The 18,784-nt window shown below is 46.4% G+C and overlaps 1 protein-coding gene across 5 annotated transcripts in view; it reads left to right on the forward strand.

Moving 5' to 3' along the window:
* Positions 1 to 6,174: 6,174 nt before the first annotated feature.
* LOC117979948 (blood group Rh(CE) polypeptide) overlaps positions 6,175 to 18,784 on the forward strand; it is a 128,174-nt gene continuing 115,564 nt past the window's right edge. The window contains exons 1-2 of one of the 5 annotated variants that reach the window (XM_034958453.3): positions 6,175 to 6,838; positions 17,373 to 17,562. In XM_034958453.3, coding sequence (XP_034814344.1) covers positions 6,685 to 6,838; positions 17,373 to 17,562 — 344 coding nt within the window. In that variant the 5' untranslated portion in view covers positions 6,175 to 6,684. Of the gene's footprint in view, positions 6,839 to 14,707; positions 14,913 to 15,347; positions 17,563 to 18,784 lie in introns of those variants that run through there. The other 4 variants (XM_055103876.2, XM_055103878.2, XM_057300625.2 and 1 more) reach the window with 4 other exon arrangements.

Raw genomic sequence — 18,784 nt, forward strand, 5'->3', positions numbered from 1 at the left:
TCCTGCCAGAAGGCCCCAGCTCCCCACACCTTCACCAGTCAGGAAGCAGAGATCAGCAGTGGCCATTTTACAAATGAGTGAAACAAGGAAGGGAAGTAATTTGCCCTCATTCAAAAGACCAAGGCCTACATAGGAATTTAGGCTTGTCCCTCCTTCTGGGACTTTCTGATGAAGGGATTTGCACTTGGGCTTCAGCTGAGCCCAGAACAGCTCTAGAGGCCAGATCATTAAACCCTGTTTCACATAGAAGGAAATGGTATTCCCACCTCTGTCAGCCCATTCAATCCCCGCAAGCCCACTAGCTGTCTTGAGCTTTGTTCCTGCCCTATAAGAATCACAGAAAAGTCCAAACATTACGATGGCCACCTCTTAACACATGTACCTGTATCCCCTAGAGAAACCTATTTTTTTTTTTTTTGAGATGGAGTCTTGCTCTGTCACCCAGGCTGGAGTGCAGTGGTGCATTCTCAGCTCACTGCAATCTCCGCCTCCTGGGTTCAAGTGATTCTCCTGCCTCAGCCTCCAGAGTAGCTGAGACTACAGGCACACGCCACCACGCCTGGATAATTTTTGTGTTTTTAGTAGAAATGGGGTTTTGCCATGTTAGCCAGGCTGGTCTCAAACTCCTGACCTTAGGTGATCCACCTGCCTTGGCCTCCCAAAGTGCTGGGGTTACAGGCGTGAGACACCACACCAGGCCAGAACCATGTTAATGGAAGATGTTCGCTGTAGTGTTTAGAACAGGGCTAGTTTGGAAGAGGACTGACCAAACACTTTATCACATATCCTTACCATGGAAGTCAGTGTGGCATGGAGGATGATTATACACAGCACTAACTATGGCAGCCACCACTCCAAGTATCAGATACATTTTGTTTTAATCCTCACAACAATCCTATGAGATAGAGATTACTGGCACCATATTACAGATGAGGACACTGTGGCACAGAGGAGTTAAGGCACTTGCCTAAGGTCACATAGTAACAGAGTTGGGAATTCAAATCCAGGCAGTCTGCTTTCAGAGCCTGGGCTCTTTAACCACCATGTTATATTGTTGTAGAAAGATCTTCCTGGCTTGGAAACTGCTTATGATATACAGTTCATGAAAATAGCAAGTTACCAAACAGTATGTGCTGTGTAATCCCATTTTTGTAGGGAGAAAAACAAGGCCTAAATCGACAGGAATAGAAAAACATCTGAAAGGATATACACTCAAAACATAGTGCTGGTTTTTGGAGAGACTGAAATGGACATTTTATGTTAGCTTTATGCATCTGTATTTTCAAAGTTTCTACAGTAAACTTGCCAAGCTTGTGTGATAATCATAATTGCTAACATTTATGGAGTGCTTTCTACACATCTGACACTTTATGCACTGCCTCGTTGAATCTTCACAACAACCCAGTGAGATTGACACTGATTTTCTGCCTTTCCAGATGAGGAAACAGGCACAGAGACACTGACTGTTTTACCCAAGGTCACACAGCTCATTCCAAAGCCAGAATTTGAACCAGGTTGCCTAACTCCAAAGCTCATGTGTGTTAAATCAATGAACGACTGACTTAGCTGCACTTTAGCCAAACGTGCCCAGAGCAGGGTCACACCCTTGGCGTGGACACATTTCCAGGGAGGGACCGGAGGACCTCCTACCTCATTGGTCACTGCCAGTGACTGAGCTTGACTCAGGTAGGAGGGCATGGCAGGTATTCTCAGGGAGTCCGGTGTTTACAGAAAAGTCATGATTACACGTGAAAGCTGTGGGCTCCCTGGCTTGATTCACCACACCTGCAGGAAGCCTGGCTGCTCAGACCAGCACGCCGTGGTCATAGCACCACTTGCTCAGCTTCATTTCTGTAACTCAGGCTCCCAGGCCTGCTGACAAATTTTCACGTTTGTAATAACCCTGTGAGGAGACCAGAGTACATTTTACTTGACTCATAAGGAAATTGAGATTGGGCGATTTAGTAACTTGGGAGGCAGAATTGCAAAGTGATTAGCAACACAAGCCATGGTGTCAGATGGATCTGGGTTAGGTCCCACCTCTGCCGTTTATTAGCTGTGTGGCTTTGGGTACTCACGCCACCTCTCTGAGCAGCAGTTTCCTCTTTTGTAAGCGTAATGATGCCTACACTCACAGGCTTGAGAGGAAGATCTGATGAAATAACATATGCAAAATGATTGGTTCCGTGCTTGGCATTCCAGAAATGGTAGCTGTTATTCAGCCAACAAATATTTATTGAGCACCTACTATGGACTTCCCTGGTGCTGAGGATACAACAGCAACCACAGCAGTCAAAAGTCCCTGTCTTCATGTTGCTCAGATTCTCATAGGGGAAAGCAGATAATAAACAAATACACGGCCAGACGCAGTGGCTCACGCCTGTAATCCCAGTACTTTGCGAGGCCAAGGTGGGCAAGTCACCTGAGGTCAGGAGTTCGAGACCACCCTCGCCAAAATGGTGAAACCCTGTCACTACTAAAAATACAAAAATTAGCCACGTGTGGTGGCTCATGCCTGTAGTCCCAGCTACTTGGGAGGCTGAGGAAGGAGAATCGCTTGAACCTAAAAGGCAGAAGTTGCAATGAGCCAAGATCGTGCCACTGCATTCCAGCCTGGGTGACAGAGTACTCTGTCTAAAAAAAAAAAACCCTAAATACACAAGTAAAAATATAGACTTCGTCAGATGCTAGTAAGTGCTGTGAAGGAAACTAAAAGGGGAACACAAGGAACCCTTGTCAAGGGGAGAAGAAAGGGGAGTTGATGCTGTCCTTTTAAATAGGGCAGTCAGAGGCCGGGCACAGTGGCTCACACTTATAATCCCAGCACTTTGGGAGTTCGAGGCAGGTGGATCACTTGAGGTCAGGAGTTCAAGACCAGCCAGGCCAACGTGGTGAAATCCTGTCTCTACTAAAAATACAAAAACTAGCCAGGTGTGGCATCGCGTGCCTATAATCCCAGCTACTCGGGAGCTGAGGCGGGAGAATCGCTTGAACCTGGGAGGTGGAGGTTGCAGTGAGCCGAGATTGTGTCATTGCAGTCCAGCCTGGGCAACAAGAGCAAAACTTCGTCTCAAAAAAAAACACAACAAAAAAGGGCAGTCAGGGAAAACTTCCCTGAGAAGGGGATGGTGGAGTACAGATCCAGGGAGGTGAGGTGGGGAGCAAGCCAGTACAGTTGTTCCTTGACTTTCGATGGGGTTATGTCCTGATAAAGCCGTGGTAAGTAGGAAATATTGTAAGTCAAAATGCATTTAATACACCTAATCTACAGAACATCATAGCTTAGTGTCACCTACCTTCAACATGCTTAGAACACTTACATTAGCCTACAGTTGGGCAAAATCATCTAACACAAAGCCTATTTTATGATAAAGTATTGAATATCTCATGTAATGTACTGAGTACTGTACGGAAAGTGAAAGACGGAGTGGTGGGATGGGAACTGTAAGCGCGGCTTCCACTGCGTGTGTGTTGCTTTCGCGCCATCATAAAGTTGAAAAGCGTTAAGTCAAACCATCGTACGTCGGAGGCCATCTGTATCTGGTAGGAGGAGTGTTTCAGACAGAGAGAACAGCAGGTGCACAGAGTGCTTTTTTCCCAGCATTTTATTATGAAAAATTTCAAACATCTACCAAAAAAAGTTGAAAGACTTGTACGGTGAAAAGCCATACATCTCACAGCTAGAATCAACAATTAACATTTTACTGTATTTGGTTTTTGACTTATCTATCCTAGATCCCTTGTGCTTTCTGTAGCAGGTGACCTGCCTTGAAGATTTAAAGACAGAATATCAGGAAATGTAGTCAGAAAATGGGGCGTTTTATAAGAGTCAGAGGGGAAGAGCAAAAACTCTGCTTTTGACAAATCTGTCGGGAGAGGCCAACTGCAGGGATACCTCCCTTTTTTAATGAAAGCATTTCTGTTCTGCAAGGAGCAGGATCCTCTTGTCAAGCAGTCAGTCCCTGCTGCTTCCTTACTGGGGCAGGATCAGGACACACAGGGATTTGGAGTGCCTTGGAACCAACCACCACCCACGCCGTTTGCCAGCTGGTAAACATGCCCGTCAGGTCCGGGGGTTGGCATTGCCTGGAAATCTTTAGTGTTCATCTTGCTGACATCTGGTGCCCTCGGGCAGGTAGGTGCAGTTGGCTGCCTGGTTTACAGAGCTTGTACTGGGCCCAGGTTAGCAGGGGTCACATCCCTTTATCCCACTGCGCAGGGGAGTTCCTTCTCAGGAAACCCAGTTTATAAGAAGTACTGACTGCCAGAAATAGAGCAGAGATCAGAACCAGGAGGCAATTGTGAGAGGAATGGAGACCTCTGACCTCTGGGGATTGGGGTACCCTCCCCCTTAATTGCTGTTGGGGTAGCAGAGGGCTTAGAAGCCCATGTTCCTAGACTTTTAGAATTGGAAGAAGACTTAGAAGTAATCTAGGCTGGGGGTCCCCAACCCCCAGGCTGTGGCCCGTTAGGAACCTGACCGCACAGCATGAGGGGTAGGCCAGCGAGCACTACCGCCTGAGCTCCGCCTCCTGTCAGATCAGCAGCGGCATTAGATTCTCATAGGGGCACAAACCCTATTGGGAACCGCGCATGAGAGGGATCTAGGTTGCGTGCTCCTTAGGAGAATCTGACTAATGCCTGATGATCTGAGGTGGAACAGTTTCATCCCCAAACCATCCCTCCAACCTCACCCCGGTCCATGGAAAATTTGTCTTCTACAAAACCCGTCCCTGGTGCCAAAAAGGTTGGGGACCCCTGATCTAGGCTACAGTTAAGTGGTCAAACACCCAGGTCCTGAAGTTAGGCTGCCTGGGTTTAAATCCCAGCTCTACTGCTTACTAGCCCTGCGACCTTGAGCAAGTCACTTAGTTTTTCTGTGCCTCAGTTTACTGATTTGTAATAAAAACCTAATAGTAGCCATCCCAGTGTCATGAACTAAGTTCATATATGTAAAGTGCTTAGAATGGTGCCTAGCAAGTACTTAATAACAGGTAGCTCTGAAAATGTATAAAGCAAAATTAACCAATGTTTTAGTGGTTTGCAGCCAACTTTTTTCTATGCGTGTGCTAACATATTATTTTATAAGAGTGGGAATATATTGTACATGCTGTTATATAACTTGCTTTTTCACTAAACAGTCTATCCTCTGTGTCAGTTTTGATAAAAGCGTTTTCCTCTTGCTTTTCTTGCATATGTTCAGAACCATCATATTGGTAGCAAGTTTCATGTCCTGTAGTTTTCTTAACCAACCCCCTGCTAGTGGACATTTAGGTTAGTCTCAGTTTTTTCCTTCTGTAAATAAAGCTGCACTGAGCAAGAAGTGACCGATGCCAAGTGACTAGATGACCTTAGGTATGACCTCTCTGGGTCTTGGTTTCTTGGTCTAAAAACAAAATGACAGGATTCGACTGGGTGATTCAAATCTCCTCTGATCTACATAGGAATTGTTTTCAAGACATTTCTGCATTCCTTTAGTGACAGGGTGCTCACTACCTCATGAGTATTTCAGTGGACAACTGTAATGGTCAATAAAGTATCCACTTTCCACCTTCCACCTCCCTGCAGCTCCTGGCCCTGGCTTTATTCTCTGGGGCTCCACACATTCGGTTTACACTCAGTGGCCAGTGGCTGGGGCCATTGTAGAAAATGAGGAAACTCCAATTCCTTCCTTCTTTTCTTCCTCTTTCATCCCTTCCTCCCTCCCTACATCCCTTTCTCTCTTCCTTCCTTCCCTGACACTTACCATGTACCAGACCTTCTGCCAGGCACATGGATGGGAGCACAGGGGAAGTTGGCTGCAGGGTTAGAACTAAGTCCCAAGCCCCCTAAAGCTCATGCCAGGGGACTAGACTGTCCAGTACTGAGGGATGGGGATGCTGAGGCTGGTGGCCTTCCTCAAATGCACTGTAGTGCCCCAGGCAGAGTCCTGGGCTGCCCTGTGAGGAGGTGACCAGAGGTAGAGCAACTGCACCCTAAGGCTGGATCAGGATCCCCTCCAGGTTTTTACTAGAGCCAAACCCACATCTCCTTTCTCTTCTGCCACCTCCACTTAAAATGCGTAGAAACACACAGATTTAAATACAAATTCAAATGTAAGTAATTTCAACTGTGTAACTATGAGGAGTCAATTCTACGTGGGTCCTATCTGTATCCTCCCCAGGGCTCAGCTCCATTCTTTGCTTTCATTCATTCTCATTCAATACATTGTTGTTAAGAGCTCACTGGGTGCCCTCTCTGTCATGTAGTAAGGTTTTAAAAAGAAAGCCTCTTCTGAGCTTCAGTTTCCTTATTCATAAAATAGGAGTATTGATCCGTTCTTTGCTTTTCTTACAAGGATATGCTGAAGATGACTGAAGTACAGAGTAAAGAAGGATTATGTTTGGGTGTCAAAGGCATAGAATGCCCTCTTTCAAACTGAGCACAGCAGGAACCTGTAACAGGAACACAGCAACTTGTTGAATGAATGACAATATTGGAAAACATACATTTCCTCCCCTCCCCATCATAGTCCCTCTGCTTCCGTGTTAACTCCATAGACAGGCCAGCACAACCAGCCTTGCAGCCTGAGATAAGGCCTTTGGCGGGTGTCTCCCCTATCGCTCCCTCAAGCCCTCAAGTAGGTGTTGGAGAGAGGGGTGATGCCTGGTGCTGGTGGAACCCCTGCACAGAGACGGACACAGGATGAGCTCTAAGTACCCGCGGTCTGTCCGGTGCTGCCTGCCCCTCTGCGCCCTAACACTGGAAGCAGCTCTCATTCTCTTCTTCTATTTTTTTACCCAGTACGATGCTTCCTTAGAGGATCAAAAGGGGCTCGTGGCGTCCTATCAAGATGAGAGTTCATTTGAACAGTGGTCACAGGAGCAAATAGCAGGGGCAGGGGTGGGGGAGGCCTATGGTTCTCCAGGGGCACAGATGTTCCTTTCTACAAAATCCCAAGGAAAAAGATTCCCCCATCTTCTTCCGTAGATTGCACCGAAATTCAGCCAACAATGTAAGCTTTCCTTCAGAAGCAGCCTGGGCATGCCCTCTTCTGTGAAGCCTGCCTTGATTTTTCAGCACAGTGAGAGGCGTCCTCTTTGGTGTTCCTCAAATTCCCTCTGCCAAATGGTCTTCATAATTCTCTGCTTCTCTGCTTCCCCTTCTCTCTCCTTAATGGCAAGGAATTTTTTTATTTTTATAGGTTTAGGGGATACAAGTGCAGCTATCTTATGCAAGCAATTTCATGTTGTTGGGTTTTCGGATTTTGTTTCCTTTTTGTGGCCTCTCGCTCATTTCTTCTTTCTTTTTGAGACAGGGTCTCACTCTGTTGCCCAGGCTGAAGTGCAGTGGCATGATCATGGTTCACTGCAGCCTTGACCTCCTAGTCTCAAGCAATCTTCCCACCTCAGCCTCCCAAGAAGCTGGGACCACAGGAGGGCACCACCATGCCTGGCTCATTTTTTTTTTTTTTTGGTAGAGATGTGGGTCTCCCTGTGTTTCCCAGACTGGTCTCAAACTCCTGGACACAAGCGATCCTCCAGCCTCAGTCTCCCAAAGTGCTGGAATTAGAGGTGTGAAGCACTGTGCCCAGCTCTCTTGCTCATATCTATACTAATTTTCTTTTGGAAGCTTCAGCCTGTTGCTACCCCCCACCCCCACCCCCACCGACCCCAGCTTTCTTCTCACTTAGGGGCTGGGAAGTCTGCATGCTGTCTGTAAATCCAGAACCAGAAGGTATGGCTGAAGGGGAGGGTAGGATGATGGTTATTTTATATTCAGCTAAAAATATTCCCAGACTGTGATGACACAACTGTAAATAAGACAGATGTCCACAATGGTGTGACTTTGCTTTTTTAAAAATATTGAAATGAGTTTCAGGCATCTCAGTGGGCTGATAGGTTGTTGATAATGGACAGGGCCTCCTTGAAGAATGTCCCTGAGACAAAGTTGAAGCTTGAGCCTGGTTGAGTGCTTGCTTGTTCCTAGGTTGATATGAACGGCTAGTTAACTGGAAGCAAAGAGAAGTCATCCTGGGGGCCATGGCAGTGACAAGTACGACTTAGGGAGGGAAGCCCTTATACCATTTAAGGTGCTGGCCCAGAGAGGAGCCTTCAGTGACAGACAAACAAGAGCTGACACAATTTTAATTCATTTCAATTTACTTTAATTCATTTCAATCCAATACAATTCAATGCGTTCCATTCATTCAACCATGTATGACATCCAATGTGGGATCCAGACACATGATGATTAGAGCTGATATTTATGAGCTCTTACTATGTACCAGGCACTATTCTAAATGCTTTACATTGAACCCTCACAACAACCCAATGAGGTGGGTACTATTATGATCTTTGGTTTTCATATGAGGAAACTAGGCATATGGATGTTGAGTTATTTGCCCAAGGTCACTCAGCTAGCAATAGCACCGCATATTTAAATTTAGCCACCCTGGATTTAGTTTCCTTACACTCAACCATTATGCATCATGGCCCCATTTTACAGTGGGGTTGAGTCATTTGTCATATAACCCAGTAGGTGTAGCAGCCACTATTCCAACCCCGTAGATTGACTCTAGGGTCCATGTTCTTTACCCCTGCACCGTGCTACTAACGTAGGTACAAAATGTCCTCAGAAACTCACTTTATACGGAAGCTCAGAGGAGGGTCCACAACCCAGGCAGGGGAGACGATGGTGTCAGGGGAGGCTTCTGGAGGGAGGTGACTGCCCAGCCAGGTCTTGAAGGCTCAGTAGGAATTACCTGTGGGACAAAGGAGGGTCATCCAAGTGAGGGCACAGTGGGTGCCGTTGCGTGTGCACACACTAGAGCAGACTGAGCCTGGGCTTAACATTGCATTGCCCTGGAGCCTAAAAAGAGAAGCAAGGGGCTGGGCGAGGTAGCTCACACCTGTAATCCCAGCACTTTGGGAGGCCAAGGCTGGAGAATCACCTGAGGTTAGGAGTTCAAGACCAGCCTGGCCAACATGGCAAAACCCCATCTCTACTAAAATTATAAAAACTAGCCAGGTGTGGTGGCACACGTCTATAATCCCAGCTACTTGAGAGGCCATTACACTCCAGCCTGGGCGACAGAGCAAGACTTCATCTCAAAAAACCAAACAAAAACAACAACAAAAAAAAAAAAGAAAGAAGAGAGCAGGGACTGGGCGTGGTGGCTCATGCCTGTAATCCCAAACACTTTGGGAGGCCAAGGCGGGCAGATCACCTGAGGTCAGGAGTTCGAGACCAGCCTGGCCCATATGGTGAAACCCTGTCTCTACTAAAAATACAAAACTTAGCCGGATGTGGTGGCACGTGCCTGTAGTCCCAGCTGCTTGGGAAGCTGAGGGAGGAGAATTGCTTGAACCCAGGAGGCAGAGGTTGCTGAGCTGAGAATACGCCACTGCACTCCAGCCTGGGTGACAGAGTGGGACTCTGTCTGAAAAAAATAATAGTAATAAATAAAAATAAACAGGGAAGCAGTGGGTGGTAGACTCACTGGGCTGCATACGGAGTTTGGCTTCTGTCTGAGGTCCGAATAGTAAACAGGAGCGCGACAAGTTTGGGTTTGAGTCATGGCGGACGCCATGCCAAGGCTGGTGTTGGGCACAGGGGAAGGGGCATGGCTTGAGACACAAGACCAGCGTGGAGGCTGTAGTGTAGTATTGACCCGAGGGCTTCAACCTTCTGATGGTGTACACACCATTTTTTGAGCATGTACCATGGTTATATGTTACACTTTAAGTATTACTACATTAATATATTTTGTATGTTATAATAAATACATACAAATTAGGAAAATTGAAAGAGATCAAAATGAAATATATAATATTTTCAAATTACTAATCATAATGGTGTCAATCTCCAGGCAGGGTCCATTGCTACAGTTGACGATAGTCGATGAAAATTCACTCCTCAGAGTCTTCTTGATAATTTGAAATTGTCCTGATTGACTTGTCAGATCTAATTAGATTGACATTTTTTAAATCTCGAATGTGACTGACAGCTTGTACAAGAAGTTTCACTCTGCCTTTCCTTTTTGTTCACTTGACTGCCATTATTTCTATGCTTCCAATCTGTGTTTTTCTGCACGAGTTGGTTAAGCCATTACTTCATTTTGTGAAAGTTTGTTGAGTTAAACTTAGGTAACTTAATCTGTCAATCCACTTAATTGAATTCAGTCCTGGTAAACTATAATAGATTATTCAAACCTGCCAATTCTAAAAAGACATTTTGAGACAATCAGGAAATCTGAATATAGCATGAATATCTTATGATATACAAGAATTATTGTTAATTTTGTTAGGTATGATAAAAGCATGGTGAGTTTTGTTTTTGTTTTTGTTTTTTAAGGCTCCATCTGTTAGACAGGCACATTGAAATGGCATGATATCTGGGGTTTGCTTTTATGCCAGAAAAAAGGAAAAGTAGAGAAGGATTATAGAAACAAGATTGGTCTCATGTGACAATCATCAGAATTTGGAGATGGGCATGTAGGGTCATCGTGCTGTTCTCTCTGTTTTCTTATATGCTTTAAAAGTTCTGTTAATTAAAAAAAAAAAACACCCTGGCTGAGCACTTAGGGAGGCCAAGTGGGGAGGATCGCTTAAACCAAGGAGTTCAAGACCAGCCTAGGAAACATAGGGAGACCCCCCCTCCCCGATCTCTAAAAAACAAAACAAAACAAAACTTTAAAATTTAACCCAGTGTGGTGGCACATGCCTGTAGTCCCAGCTACTCAGTAGGCTGAGGTGAGAGGATTGCTTGAGCCTGGGAGCTTGAGGCTGCAGTGGGACGGGAATGTACCACTTCACTCCAGCATGGGTGACAGAGCAAGACCCTGTCTCAAAAAAAATAAAAATATTTGAGGTGAAGCGAGGCTGTAATAACAAATTTAAAAATAGAAATAAAACATAAAGGCTGGGCGCAGTGGCTCACGCCTGTAATCCCAGCACTTTGGGAGGCTGAGGCAGGCAGATCACGAGGTCTGGAGATGGAGACCATCCTGGCTAACACGAGGAAACCCCATCTCTACTAAAAATACAAAAAAAATTAGCCGGGTGTGGTGGCGGGTGCCTGTAGTCCCAGCTACTTGGGAGGCTGAGGCAGGAGAATGGCGTGAACCCAGGAGGCGGAGCTTTCAGTGAGCTGAGATTACGCCACTGCACTCCAGCCTGGGCAACAGAGCGAGACTCCATCTAAAAAAAAAATGAAAATAAAAATAAATAAAACATAAAACCCTGCCATTAGTTGCAACATGAAGAACATAGAGAAATGCACATCAAATCCTTCTCATTGGACCAATATTCCCTTAGGGCACCTTCCAAAGCTAGGAGACTCAAGGCTGTATGACATCCTGAGCAAGTGAGGGGTGGTTTCTGGGTGAATCTGAATATTAAATATTTGCAGAATTGAAAACTTCACAAAGTACCTTTAGAGATAGAATAGCCTAGATCCATGTTTCTCAAAGTGTGGTCCCCAGACCTGCTGCCTCAGCATCTCCTGGAAATTTAGTAGAAATGCAGATTCTCAGGCCCTAGGCCAGACCTACTGATCAGAAGCTCTAGGCCTGGGGCCCAGCAATCTGTGTTTTCACAAGCCCTCTGGGTGATTCTTCTGTGCATGAAAGTTCGAGAATTCCTGGAGTTAGACTGATTCAAATCTTGCCTCTGTATCTTAGAGACCTTGGGCAGATTAGTCAACCTCTTTCTGTCTCTGTTTCAACTTCTGTCACAGGATGATAGCACTTCTTTCACTAAGTTGTTGAAAGGATAAATGAATTGACACACATAAAGAGTATTAGCTTTTATTATCAAAAGCTTTTTTTTTGAGACAGAGTTTTGCTCTTATTGCCCAGGGGAGTGCAGTGGTGCGATCTTTGCTTACCGCAACCTCCGCCTCCCAGGTTCAAGTAATTCTCCTGCCTCAGCCTCCCAAGTAGCTGGGATTACAGGCATGCGCCACCACGCCCGGCTAATTTTGTACTTTTAGTAGAGACGGGGTTTCTCCATGTTGGTCAGGCTGGTCTCGAACTCCCAACCTCAGGTGATGCACCCGCCTCGGCCTCCCAAAGTGCTGGGATTACAGGCGTGAGCCACCGCACCTGGCCCAAAAGCTTTAATTTCTTAATTTTTTAAATAAAAATAAATAAAACTAGAATTGCTTGTTTTCTTCCAGCTACCCTGGTGATTGTATTGAGCACTTTCTGGGGTGTGTGTTCTTTGCTGTAATGACTACTGGTCTGGATGACCTGTGATGAGACCAGATGGGCAGGGGCAGTGGAGGAGATTCTAGAGATATTTAGGAGATAAAATCAGCTGTACTTGATGAAAAGAGTGGGGAGTTAAGGCTGGCTGCAGATGTATGATTTGGCATAGAGAGGTGCCAGTTCCTGAGATGAGAGACAGAAGGGGAGGGACAGGTTGTGAGGATGAATGAACAATGATATGTTCATTCTGGCCTTGGTGTTAAGGGGCCTATGATATGCTTAGGGGAAGCAGAGAGTATCAATTACCTATTGCTGCATAACAGCCACCCCAAACTTAGTGGCTTAAAATAGCAACCTTTTAATTTACTCATGATCATGATTTACTCATGATCATGATCTCTCGCTGCTGAAATACCAGGTTAGACTTCTTTCTGCAAGTCATGAGGCTTTCATAAACTTTTCCTGAAGGCTTTCCGTAGAATGTACAATTCCCCTCTGGGCCCAGGCTTTCCGTAGAATGTACAATTCCCCTCTGGGCCCAGGCATGGGCGCCCGGATAGCACATCCACTTCTTATCACCCCTGAACACCTTAGAGCCCATCAGCTTATCAAACCAGCAGCTGATGTGAGTGCAGAGCAGACTGTGAGAGGTGGAGGCTGATACCAGTGAGGATGCTCCAAGCTGGGACCCAGCCCTGAAGCGGGAGCCCAGATAATGGACGGGTGGAAATGGGCCTGGAGCCCAGGAGAGGTGGGAGGATGAGGGGCAGGGGGAGGAGAAGCCTGAAATCCAATGTTATTTCCTGACCAGTTTGGGGAGCATGAGCTCTGTCAACAGCTCATGGAAACTGCTACCCTAATTTCATCTTGTTGGCTGAGGCACAATTCCTCTCTGAGGGACAGTGTAGAGCCTTGGGGAGGAAGGCCCTGAGCGCATATACCTGGAATCAGGGAATCGGGATCAGGGGCAGCAGCTGTGCCCGATAAAGCCCCCACCCAGGATCCTCTGACTTCCTCGTCTCTCTCTTTGTTTTTTTGAGCCGGAGTCTCACTCTGTCATCCAGGCTGGAGTACAGTGGTGCGATCTCGGCTCACTGCAACCTCAGCCTTCTGGGTACAAGCGATTATCCTGCCTCAGCCTCCTGAGTAGCTGGGATTACAGGCATGCGCCACCATGCCAGGCTAATTTTGTATTTTTAGTAGAGATGGGGATTCACCATGTTGGCCAGGCTGGTCTCAAACTCCTGACTTCAAGTGATCTGCCCACCTCAGCCTCCCAAAGTGTTAGGATTACAGGCATAAGCCACTGTGCCCGGCCTTTTTTTTTTTTTTTTTTTAAACAGGGTCTCCCTCTGTCGCCCAGGCTGCTGGAGTGTAGTGGTGTGATTGCGGCTCACTGCAGCCTTAACCTTCTAGGCACAAGCCATCCTCCCACCTCAGCCTCCCGAGTAGCTGGGACTACAGGCACTCGCCACCACGCCCAACTAATTTTGTATTTTTTGTAGAGACAAGGTCTTGCTATGCTGCCTAGGCTGGTCTTGAACTCCTCAGCTCAAGCAATCCTCCCTCCTTGGCCTCCCAAAGTGCTGGGATTGTGCTGGGATTACAGGTGTGAGCCACCACACCTGGTCTGACTTCCTCATCTTTAGGGCCCCAACTCTGCCCTTATCCAGGCAACTCTCCTCTCCCCATCTTCCACTAACTTCTTTGGAATATTCCAGAGCTGTAAAAGCCTTAGAGAGTATCAAGTCCAACTCCTATGTGTTACAGACAGGGAAACTGAGGCCTAAAGAGGGTAATGGACTTGCCTAAGATCGCTTAGTGAGGTGAGAAAAAAAAGAGCTAGAGACAGCCTAGCCTGTGCAAGGACATAGTTCCAGGCATTCAGAGCTGGGCTCTGCTGCCGGCATGTTTGGGGCCTGGTAGTTAGTTCACTGCTGAACTACCAGGTTAGATTTTCTTTCTCCAAGTTGTGGGGCTTTCATAAACTTTTCCTGAAGGTCTTCCTTAGAATGTACAATTCTCCTCTGGGCCCGGTCATGGGCGCCCCTCACAGGCTCTCTCTGGTCCCCTTCTGTAAAATGAGAGGAAAATGGAAGAATTGCTCTACTCATGGAATCTTCAATAAGTCTGGACCCTATGCATATAGCATTGCTACAAAATGGCAGATGCACTTTAACAATCGTGTTTAATAAAAGATTGGATTTGCATATCTTAAGTGGGGCATGCAGTCTCCAACTGAACACAAGCCTCACTGCTCCCACATGTGCACTGCACCTTCATATACATATTTCCTGCTTGGCTCCTGAGGGAATTTGAGTAATCCCAAGAGGAACCCCTGTAGAAAATGTCCCCTGGCCACACAACCCCATTCCTAAGGACGCAAGCAGGAAACAGAAACATTCCCTGCACTTCCCTCGTTGATGTCAGAAGAAGTGCAAAGAGTTGAATCCTTCCTAATGCCCACTTCTCACCCACGCCCCAAATCCCCAGGTCCCATGGAGGTCCTTGGGGGTCTCCTATATCCTGGTGGTGTCAGGTTGATTTGGAAATGTCAGTGTCCTCCCTTGCCCTCTCTGGCAGACCCTGGGTGTGTGTATGTTTCAATGGAGGTGAATTTAAATGTACTTTATAAATCAAAGACTTTTTCTGAGACTTTGGAGAGTTCCAGTAATGAGAGCTTCTCATTGTTATCAAAGCCAGGGCTGGAGACCAGTGGCAGGTGAGTTCCTATTGCTGTGATTGTCATGATGATGTTGATGAACAGCCACTATTTATTGAGCGTTCTCCATGTGCCAGGCACTGTACTAAACATTATTTCCTTCGGAGTTCCCAGAAACCTCTCAGGTGGCTCTAATTACCCTTATTCAGGTGATAAGGAAAGTAAGCAACTTACAAGACCACAGGGCTATGAAGTTGAAACACATAAATTGATATTTCATTTTATTTATTTATTTATTTTGAGACGGAGTCTCACTGTGTCGCCCAGGCTGGAGTGCAGTGGTGCGGTCTCAGCTGACTGCAACCTCCGCCTCCCGGGTTCAAGTGATTCTCCTGCCTCAGCCTCCCGAGTAGCTGGGATTACAGGTGTCTGCCACCACATCCAGCTAATTTTTTTGTAATTTTAGTAGAGACGGGGTTTCACCATGTTGGCCAGTCTAGTCTCGAACTGCTGACCTCATGATCTGCCCACCTCAGCCTCCTAAATTGGTATTTTTATATGTCCAAAAGAGTCATCTGGTGGCAATTTAGTGAGGTTTAATCTAATAGGAAATGATAGAGCTGGGATCGAACAGAGCTGTGTGAACTCAAAACCTATGCTTCCCCTTCCACCTTTTTGAAAAACATTGTCTAGGCTGGGCACGGTGGCTCATGCCTGTAATCCCAGCACTTTGGGGGACTGAGGTGGGTGGATTACATGAGGTCAGGAGTTCGAGACCAGCTTGGCCAAAAATTAGCCAGGTGTGGTGGCGCGCGCCTGTGGTTCCCACTGAAGCACAGGAGGCTGAAGCACAAGAATCACTTGAACCCGGGAGGCGGAGGTTGCAGCGAGCCGGGATCGCACCACTGCACTCCAACCTGGGCAACAGAGAGACTCTGTCTCGAAAAAAAAAAAAATTGTCTACATGCTGGTTGCAGAAAATTTAAACACTAAAAGTACAGAAGTAAAACATCTCCCAAAGTTAGAGACAATATTCATGATGGGAAAAAAAAAATTCTTCAAGATCTCTCTCTCTCCAGTCATTTATTCATGTGCGAAAACAGTTGGTGATTATTGATAAGAAGAGGGAGGGCAGATGGTGTGGTAGTCCAAGGCACAGGCTCTAGCAGATTATCTAGGTTTAAATCTTGGCTGTAGGCCAGGCCCTGTGGCTCATGTCTGTAATCCCATCACTTTGGGAAACCGAGGTGGGCAGATCACTTGAGGTCAGGAGTTTGAGACCAGCTTGGCCAACATAGTGAAACCCCTTCTGTATTAAAAATACAAAAATTAGCCGGGCACGGTGGCGGGCACCTGTAATCCCAGCTACTTGGGAGGCTGAGGCAGGAGAATCATTTGAACCCAGGAGGCAGAGGTTGCAGTGAGCCGAGATCTTGCCACTGTACTCCAGCCTGGGTGACAAGAGTGAAACTCTATCTCAAAATTAAAAAAAAAAAATCTTAGCTCTACCCATCGGGGCAAGTTACGTAACGCCTCTGTGCCTTGGTTTTCATATCTGTAAAATGGTGACAGTAACAGCACCCACGTCAAAGTGTGGTTGTGAGAACGAAACAAGATAGTCTATGTAAAGTGATTAAAACAGCGTAGGCACATGGTAAACGCTTAAGAAATGTAGGCTGTTATAAAGCTCAGAGATGTTAAGTAACTAGATCAAGTCCACACAGTTAGAGGGTGCCACAGTCTTGATTTGAACCCAAATTTGTCTCGTTCTGGAGCTCAAGCTGCTAAACCTTTTTCAAAACTGGAATTAAACCAAAGTGCTCACCCTCCGCTTTGCTGGGCCCCTCCCTGCCCTCAGGTGCATCTCTTCCACTCACCTGCCACAGCAGCCTCTGCTCAGGGTCTGAGACTGGGAAAGGTGAGGGCTACCCAGGTGGCCCTGATGTTTTCTGCCAGCCAGCTCACCAGGTCCCTCGCAGCAGGCGGCAAAGGGAGGGAGGTTTGCTGTGAAGATTATGTGGTTCCCAACAACAAGAGCACTGGGCCTATCTCTGCCCTCTATTTTCTGTGTGTCCTGGGCCAAGTCACTTGGCTTCTGTGGCTTTATTTTCTCATGTGCCCAGCCAGGGGGTTGGCCCTCTTATGCAATAACAGCAGCAATGACCTTTACTGAGTGTCCATGTGCGTCAAGCACGTGTGCTTTGCACTTGTTCTTATTATTAGGTTTAATAATAGAATAATTGCCACATTTACTGAGCACTCATTATGGGCCAGGCCCTGCTCTAAGTGCTTAATTAGCTTTAGCTCCTCTAATCCTTACCTTATCCCCACACGGCATGTTATGTTATCCCCATTATTCAGTTGAGAACATTGAGGCTCAAAGAGGCAAAGTAACTTGACCAAATACTTGTAAACCATCTTGCATGCCCCTTCCAGCTGCCATTTAGTAAGACTCTAATTTCATACCACCCTAAATCTCGTCTGCTTCCCCCTCCTCCTTCTCGCCATCTCCCCACCAAGCAGTCGGCCAAGATCTGACCGTGATGGCGGCCCTTGGCTTGGGCTTCCTCACCTCAAATTTGCGGAGACACAGCTGGAGCAGTGTGGCCTTCAACCTCTTCATGCTGGCGCTTGGTGTGCAGTGGGCAATGCTGCTGGACGGCTTCCTGAGCCAGTTCCCTCCTGGGAAGGTGGTCATCACACTGTTCAGGTATTGGGATGGTGGCTGGATCACTTCTGGGTCATAGAGGGAATGGACCCCGAAAGGACAGGTTCCAGAAGATCTGGGATATTGCCCCCTCTCTGTCTAGCACCAGTGCTGTGCAATATTTAGGACATCCTTATGCTAAAAGATTATTCATTGTTTAAAATTCAAATTTAACTGGGCATCCTGTATTTTACTGGACAGCCCTACTCTGTGTATCACAAGGAATCCCGGCCTACATTCCTCCTGCATCCTTTCTTTCCTATTATTGTCGATTATGATTTTGTAAAGTTACATAATCAATATAAGTTTATGGAAAACGTAAGAAGGAAACACGTTAGACAGAGAGAAATAGACATGCCACACCTACAGAGACATTTCATTTTTTTTTTTTTGAGACGGAGTTTCGCTTTTGTTGCCCAGGCTGGAGTGCAATGGCGCTATCTCAGCACACCACAACCTCAGCCTTCTGGGTTCAAGCGATTCTCCTGCCTCAGCCTCCTGAGTAGCTGGGATTGCAGGCATGTGCCACCACACCTGGCTGATTTTGTATTTTTAGTAGAGATAGGGTTTCTCTGAGTTGGTCAGGCTAGTCTCAAACTCCTGACCTCAGGTGATCCGCCCGCCTCGGCCTCCTAAAGTGCTGGGATTACAGGCATGAGCCACCGCGTCCGGCCTGAGAGACATTTTCTTGAAAAGAAAGGACTTTCAGCCCCCTAAAGCTGCTAGACGAGAAATAGCCATGCCTTTATTTTCATTAAATTACCTGTGCTTTGTTTAGATGCCTTTGTGTGAAATGCTAAGAACCATCACAACTAATGTATGGTGCCAGAAGTCAGAATAGTGCTTACCTGGGCAGGAGGTGGATATTGATTAGGAAGGAACACAAAATAACCTCATGGGGTGCAGAAAATGTTCTCTTTGTTCACCTGGGTGATGATTACACATCAAGCTATACATGTTTTAAAAGAGCATTGGCACTTAATAGGAGGAACTAGGCTAAATTTGTTCCTGAAACATTGTTTTGTTTTGTTCAAACCTCTGAATCTCTATGCTGCCCAGATGATGGTAAACGTCATCCTAGGCATCTTAGGGACCTCTCAAGGCCTCTCAAGGCCATTCCAGCCTCCCCTTCTAAGACCCTGCTAAACCTCTAGGCACTGCTGTTAAACATTTCTCTATGAGCCAAGAACTGTGCAGAGCACTCCACAAATATTATTTTGTTTAA

Source organism: Pan paniscus, chromosome 1 (assembly GCF_029289425.2).
Source record: "Pan paniscus chromosome 1, NHGRI_mPanPan1-v2.0_pri, whole genome shotgun sequence".
NCBI classification, from domain to species: Eukaryota; Metazoa; Chordata; class Mammalia; order Primates; family Hominidae; genus Pan; species Pan paniscus.